The 8,059-nt window shown below is 38.9% G+C and overlaps 1 protein-coding gene across 1 annotated transcript; it reads left to right on the forward strand.

Moving 5' to 3' along the window:
- Positions 1-762: 762 nt before the first annotated feature.
- Positions 763-7,767, forward strand: LOC123240733 (zinc finger protein 883-like). The gene is made up of 4 exons (XM_044668447.1): positions 763-866; positions 3,012-3,087; positions 3,206-3,332; positions 5,933-7,767. Exons 1-4 carry the CDS (start codon positions 763-765, stop codon positions 7,714-7,716), a joined length of 2,091 nt encoding a protein of 696 aa, XP_044524382.1. The 3' UTR covers positions 7,717-7,767.
- Positions 7,768-8,059: the final 292 nt, after the last annotated feature.

Genomic DNA, 8,059 nt, shown 5'->3' on the forward strand with positions numbered 1-8,059 from the left:
TTTCATCCTAAACAACTTTCCCTACACACTCTATGTGGACCTATAGCTGCTATGATAATGATAACATCTTTTAAGGTTTACAGATGTCATCTTTCCATTTAGGAATATTTGCCATTTGACCCTATTGAAGCTCTTACATTTTTTTTCTTTCTCCTGTGTAAGGGGAAGCTCCTCCACCAGAAATCACATGCTGGGGTCGCCCTAGCTGAGTCCCTGAGAGTGCTGCAGCAGGAGGTCCTGGGAGAAGGGAGCTGGGCACAGTGACTGGGAAAGGAAAGGAGACTGGCCTGGGGCTAAAGAAGGAGGTTTAAGAAGGGCTTCCAGGAAGCAGTTTTTGGTTTTTTTTTTTATATTCCTCTGAGGCAGCGGTGACAGGATGCAGCTGAGAGAACACTGAGCGCCCATGTGGCTAGTTTGAGAAGAGATTTCCATGTCTGTTTCTCTGTCTGTCTGTCCTCTCTTATTCACGTAGATATTTAACCACCTCTTCAGAGTCAGGACCCGAGTTTTAGTTTTGCTTAAGTAGACGGCAACCACTAGAAGCTGGAGAAGAATCCTCCCTTTTTATAAGCCTTTTTAGTTCTAGAACAGAGAACAGAGCAGGTCAGTCTCTCCATATGTCCCATTGCCGTGGCCTTTTCTGCCCCTGCTCTGCCCACCGCCCGGCTTGGGGTAAGACTGGCCTCCCGTGGCCCAGCATTGGCTTAGGTGAGGGGGGGTGTTGGAGAGAGGAGCGGCCTAGAGCTCCACGTGCCAGCATCTATGGGGGCAGCCCCTGACCTGGCTGTGAGGGTCCTGCTGGCTCTTCGCGCCTGCGCACAGCCCAGCTCTGGTCTGAGTGGTGTCAGCCGGCCATTGCCAATGCTGTGAGCTACAGGCCGCCAGCCAGTTATTCCTCAGTCTGCCTCTTACCATCTTCTCCTGAACCGTGTTCCCCAGGTTTGCATAGTTGCAGGCTTAGATCCTTGTTTTTCATAAATAAACTCTTTGAAAATTAATGTTGAATTGTGATATTTTTATGGAATAAATTTCCCTTTAGCTGGCCAAGATGGAAACTCCAGACTTGCTGTGCCCTTCCCAGGAGGTTGTGGAACTAGGGCAGAGCCTCCCTTTTATTGTTATGAGCTTGTGCTGGGCCAGCCACCAGGCTGGGGAAAGCTTGGACTGACACCTTCCTTATATGGACAAAGACCTGCTTTTCTTGTGATGAAGTAATGAGGGGGGGATTGAGGTCTCCTAAGTCCCCCTCCTCAGTGGTCTATTTGCGAATCTGATAATCTGTTCTGGCCCCAAAAACCACACAAATTTTTTTTTATATATTTTTAAATCAAAAATGTATTTCATATATAACAAATAAACATATTTGTAGATAATAATAAAGAATGTAAAGAAATAAACTTGCTTATGAAATGTTATTTACCTTCAAGGGCAGGTAAAGATGCTGGAGGAAAAGGTTTTCATTTCATGGGCTAACTTTTTTTTTTTAATGTTTTTTTTTTAACCCTTAACTTCTGTGTATTGGCTCCTAGGTGGAAGAGTGGTAAGGGTGAGCAAGGGGGGGGGGTCAAGTGACTTGCCCAGGGTCACACAGCTGGGAAGTGTCTGAGGCCGGATTTGAACCTAGGACCTCCCATCTCTAAACCTAACTCTCAATCCACTGAGCTACCCAGCAGCCCCATGGGCTAACTCTTAACATAACTTGCTTTCTACACACATAATGCTACGTTTAAATGCAAAATTGACCTTACATATTACTTGTGATATGTAACTGTTCCTAAAATTAATTGCTATTTTTTTACTTATTTTCTTTATTGAATTTTGGCTGTTTTGCCATACTTTCCTCAATTTCACTTAGAGTCCGTTTCAACAAAAAGCTTTCCATGAAAATTTGTTTCTTCTTCCCTTTTAGAACATTTTGATAATGTATGAAACAAGTGTCATTACACAGCTCCAATGCAAGACTTGTTGCAAAATTTTCTGGATGTGTCTTTTGAATAAACTGTTCAATTTTTTTCCCCGAAATCCTCAATCTTTCCTTAATCTCACTTGTACTGATTACCTCATCCACCTTGGGCTCCTTCCACAGTGGGAAGCTTGTGATTCAAATATTTACTTGAGTTAAAGCAAAAATTCCTAATTGTGACTGCTGTTATCTCAAATTGCTTGTGACTTAAGGTGCTCCTATATCAAAGCATCTTGTCTAGATATGTGTCTAAATAGATAGATAGTAAAAGAGAGGGATAAAGAGAAGACACCAGTGCTAGAGGAATTACCTTTTTTCTTTCTTTTATATTGTGGAGAGGTTCAACTGACCACATTAAATGAGCAGTTGATTAATAAATTTAATTAAAAAATGAAGAAATTCTGCCTCTTGAGAATTCCAGTCATTGCCGTCAATGTCTTTCTTATGAATGAGCTCAGTCCCCCAACCCCAGTTAATCAAATGTTATCTTTTTAAAAGATGAACAACCTCTCCTTTCTTCATCACATTTATTCTTCTGTAACTAAATATAAAGTGACTTGATATTTTCTAGTAAGAAATGATATTCATCATAAAGCAAAAACAGGGTGGTTTGGCATATCATACCCAGTGTTTTACCAAACTCAATATAACAACAAAAGATTGCTCTTCTTCACTTAGCTAGAATCAGAGTCTGATCCCATATAACTCTGTAGTCATCTTTATGCTTTCAGGTAAATAAGAGTCTTTCAGACTTTTAGGAAATTAAGTAGAGAATGCTTTTGGCTTTGTTATCTCCTTACTAATCATTGGCAACATTTTGCACAGAATACCCAGTAATTGCTTCCTTCTCACAAACTTCAAACAATGTTCTTCCTGGATGAATTCTGACAGTTGTGGTGAGGAGAGATTTCAGACCACCTTCTCTCTTCTCCATAGCATCTCCTACCTCCCTCAGAGCACATATCCTCTCCTTAATTCTGTAGGGAAAAGCATTTCAGAGTGAGACACTTCTCCAGTCTTTACTCTTCCAACATGATTCTCACTTCAGACACAGAATGTCTTTGTCAGTATTCCATTGGGCTCTGAATGACTGGTCTCCAGAGCTGGTTCTGACACTCTTCAAGGTGAAGAGTTTGGGGTGAGTCCCTTGTGTGCTTCAGTTTTTTCAAGTTAGTTGATAAGGACTGCATTGGATGAATTCTGCAGGCTCAGCTCTAAATCTTGTGAATTTTTCTGGTTTAGGGGTCAATAACTTTCAAGGATGTGGCTGTGGACTTCACCCAGGAGGAGTGGTGCCTGTTGGACCCTTTTCAGAAAGAGCTGTACAGGGAAGTCATGATGGAGAATGTGCAGAATGTACTCTTCATTGGTAAGGACCATTTCTTCTGTTAACTCAATCTGCCATTAAGGGAATGTCTTCATTTCATACCAAAGGTACAGCATTTGAAGCCTGTGTCAATGATTAAAAAAGCAAAAGTGCTGATCTATGCACAGGGTTCTCCTACCTGGTTTCATTAAAAAAAAAAAAAGTCTTTGAATTCTATGTTGAGAAGCTGGGACTTTTCCTTTTGTGTTCCTGAAATTGTCTCTCTTCTATTTTAGGTAGCTTCAGGTGAAAACTTAAACCAGTGTTACAGATTTATATTCCTCAAGTTAATCACAAAAGTCATCTAGTCAACCTTTTAATTAGATCTGAATTTTGCCTGCAAATTCTCTGTTAATACCAAGGCAGATTTTGCTTGCAGATGGCCATTGAAGTGGACACTCTACCTGCCAAGGCAGTCCCTTCCCATGTGGGATGAGTGCTATTTAGAAAGGATTTTTGTTAAGATTTATTAATGGAGAAGTAGTGCCAAGAAGGCAGCTTAGCAAAAGCAAAAGCTGGAACCACCCTGAGAATCTCAAACGTACCTTAAAAGAGTGCTTCTAGAATTCTAGAATCACATAATGAACAAGGGTCAGAGTTAGGTGACACTCCTGAGGAAAACAACTTGAAAGGTAGTCAGAAAGGGTCTATTTCTGAGGACAAAGAGGAATTGGAAGTAAAATTAGGCAAAGGGAAGTGCATAAAATCCACTCCCTACATACTGCTCCATATCCCATACCTGGATATTATTAAACCTTCATTAGTGCCTCGGATGCTCATCCCTTGCAGTTAAGAATACAGAGAGTAAAGGGAAAGGGATGGAGGAGAAACTATTGGACTTCAACTCAAATAAGAAAAGCAGGAGTAGCAATTATGAACTCAAACAAAGCTAGAAGAAAAATAGATCTGATTAAAAGATAAGGTTGATAATTATATGTTGATAAAGAAGGTAGTCTACATAGGGAGGCCATATTAGTTCTTAACATATATGCACCAAGTGATATAGCCTCAAGATTTTTAAAGGAGAATAAAGAAGAAATGGCTAATAAAAATTTACTGGTAGGGGATCTCAGTCTTCCTTTATCAGAACTCTCACCAAAAAATAAACAAGAAAGGAATAAAGGAAGTGTGTGAAATTTTAGAAAAGTTATAATTAATAGCTATCTGGAGCAAATGGAATGAGATGGAAAAGGAATATATCTTCTTTTCACATGCACATGGAAAAATGCAGAAGACCATGTACCAGAGTATAAAAACTTCAAAATAAAATGCAAAAAAGCAGAAGTAATAATAGCAACATTTTCAGATCATAATGCAATAAAAGTATTGTCAATAAGAATTAATGGAAAGAAAAGCTTAAAATAAGTTGGAAATTGATTCATCTAATTAGTCAAAAGAGGTGAGTCAACAAACAAATGATGGAAACAATCAATGATACTATAAAAGGAATGACAGTGAGGAGACAGCATATCAAAAGTTGTGAGATTTGACCAAAGCAGTACTTTGGGGAAATTTATATCCATGAATACTTATATTAATAGGGGGAAAAATTAAAAAAGAACAAGTAAAAAAACAAGTAAAAAAAAATCCAAGTAAAGACTAAATTGGAAATTCAAAAAAATCAAAGGAGATATGAATAAAATTGAAAGTAAAAGAACTTTTGAACTAATAAATAAGACTAGGAGTTTGTTTTCAAATTTAATAAAGGGCAAATTAAATGGAGCTTTAATCCAACCACTCATTTATTTTCTGCTTATGGACTTTTTATTATTTATTTTAATTAATTAATTTAGAATATTTTTCCGTGGTTACATGATTCATGTTCTTTCCCTCCCCTCCAACCTCTCCACATACACCCCCATACCTGATGTGCAATTCCACTGGGTTTTACATGTATCATTGATCAAGATTTTACTATAGTAAATTTGAAAATAAGATGAATATTTAGTATGTCTGCACTGAATGGCATAATTATCTTTGCACCTGTAGAGAAAAGAAGAAAACTTATATTGCACTATGAAAATTGCTGCATGAGAATTAAAGAGTGAAGTTGTTTCTCAGCTTAGCTTATACAATTTTCCAGGAATGACCATGTGATAATGCATCCAAAATGATGGGAATGAAATATCTACAAGGTTTCCTGAGATTGACAGAATTATAAGATTAGTCAATGAATGACTTTAAAAGAAAAGACAGAAAGGGCAGTGGAGAAAGATTGTTCAGTACTGTGAACAAAGCTTGCTTAGACATAGGGTTTGAATTGTAGTGTAATTGCAAGGAAGTTGGTCAGGTCACTTTTCCATTCTTTATATATTAGACATGAGTTATGAAGTATGATGAGAGTCTTGGTCTTGTCTGTATCACAAATACATTGTGAGGTTTCATTTTTATTGTATGTGAAAGTATGTCTAAAATTTTCCATCTTTCAGTTATGATCAAAAGTGTATCCAAAGTCTGGCTCTGCTCATTTAAGTTTCAAAACTCCTTTTGGTCTTGGAAAATAGAATAAAATTCAATTTACTTACTGCCATTAGAGGAAAGAATTTATATTCCATGTGTGTGTATGTCCCCTTCTGTGTTCATATTATTATTTTTTTCTTCAGAGACAGAGACTAATTTTGAAGGGAAGGACATGTCTACAATGCTGAGCCTTTTTGTGGAGGGATCTGGCCCTCCAAAAGGCATGAATAAGGGTCCCTGTGACTTCATTTTGAGAGAAATCTATGACTCTAATATCAAGGTAAATAAAAATCCAAAGAGTGACTGTGAATTTGATGAAGTTGCAGAGAAATTCAGCCAACAGTTAGACCTAAATCAGTATACGAAATTGACCTCAGGAAATGACTGTTGTCTGGATAGTGAATACACCAAATGCTTTCCTGAAAAAGTAGGATTTAACCAGTCCCATGAGAAACCTCCTGAAATGCCCATGTATCAAAATAATGTAGGGAGAATCATTGCCTATGGCGCGAGTTTAGATCTCTCAAGACATCCAAAAAGCAAACATGTAGAGATGCTTTCTGTTTGTAATAAAGTTGGGAGACCTTTCAGTCAGAATTCTGAGTTGGGTTCATATCAAATAATCCGCTCTAGAGAGAGACCTTATCAATGTAAAGAATGTGGAAAGACTTTCACACTGCGGGGTAATCTTGTTATTCATCAGAGAATCCACACTGGAGAGAAACCTTATGAATGTACACAGTGTGGAAAGGCTTTCACACAAAGTAGTTCTCTTTCTAAGCATCAGAGAATCCACAGTGGAGAAAAACCTTATGAATGTTCACAGTGTGGAAAGGCTTTCACTCTGAGCAGCTCTCTTGCTAAGCATCAGAAAATCCACACTGGAGAGAAACCTTATGAATGTACACAGTGTGGAAAGGCTTTCACTCTGAGTAGCTCTCTTGCTAAGCATCAGAAAATCCACACTGGAGAGAAACCTTATGAATGTACACAGTGTGGAAAGCTTTTCATTTGGAGGGGTGATCTTGCTGCACATCAGAGAATCCACACTGGAGAGAAACCTTATGAATGTACACAGTGTGGAAAGGCTTTCACACGGAGGGGAGATCTTGCTGCGCATCAGAGAATCCATACTGGAGAGAAACCTTATGAATGTACACAGTGTGGAAAGGCTTTCACACGGAGGGGAGATCTTGCTGCACATCAGAGAATCCACACTGGGGAGAAACCTTATGAATGTACACAATGTGGAATGGCATTCACAAGAAGGGGTTGTCTTGTTATACATCAGATAATCCACACTGGAAAGAAACCTTACGAATGTACACAGTGTGGAAAGGCTTTCAAACACAGGGTGAGTCTTGCTGAGCATCAGAGAATCCACACTGGAGAGAAACCTTATGAATGCACACAATGTGGAAAGCCTTTCATACGGAGGGGCGATCTTGCTGCGCATCAGAGAATCCACACTGGAGAGAAACCTTATGAATGTACTCATTGTGGAAAGCCTTTCACACGAAGGGGCAATCTTGCTAAGCATCAGAGAATCCACACTGGAGAGAAACCTTATGAATGTACACAATGTGGAAAAGCTTTCAAACACAGGGTGAGTTTTGCTGAGCATCAGAGAATTCACACTGGAGAGAAACCTTATCAATGTACACAGTGTGGAAAGGCTTTCAAACACAGGGTAAGTCTTGCTGATCATCACAGAATCCACTCTGGAGAGAAACCATATGAATGTACACATTGTGGAAAGGCTTTCACACGGAGGTTCTATCTAGCTGCACATCAGAGAATCCACACTGGAGAGAAACCTTATGAATGTACACAGTGTGGAAAAGCTTTTACACAGAGGAGCAGTCTTGCTACACATCAGAGAACCCACACTGGACAGAAACCTTATGAATGTAATAAATTTGGATAGCCTTTCTCTTAATACTCCACAGTTGCTTCATGTCTGAAAATCCCCACAGGAGAGAAACCCCATAAATGAAGCTGAGCTTATACTTGCCACTCTTAGCTTATTTAATATAAGAGGTTCCACACTAGAGAGAATCTTTAGAAATATGATCAGTGTGGTAAGGCCTTCAGGCAACAATCACTCATCTCTTTATTTCCAAGTGAGAATTCCTTTTGGATACAAATCTTATTCCTGTCATGAATGAAGAAAGACATCGATGAGCTTTTTCAGTAGGAGAAAATTATTTGTGAATAGATCATTTCCAGATGTATTCCCTGTAGGAAGGCTTTCAGCCAGAGATCACCTT

This window comes from Gracilinanus agilis, chromosome 3 (genome assembly GCF_016433145.1).
Source record: "Gracilinanus agilis isolate LMUSP501 chromosome 3, AgileGrace, whole genome shotgun sequence".
NCBI lineage: Eukaryota > Metazoa > Chordata > Mammalia > Didelphimorphia > Didelphidae > Gracilinanus > Gracilinanus agilis.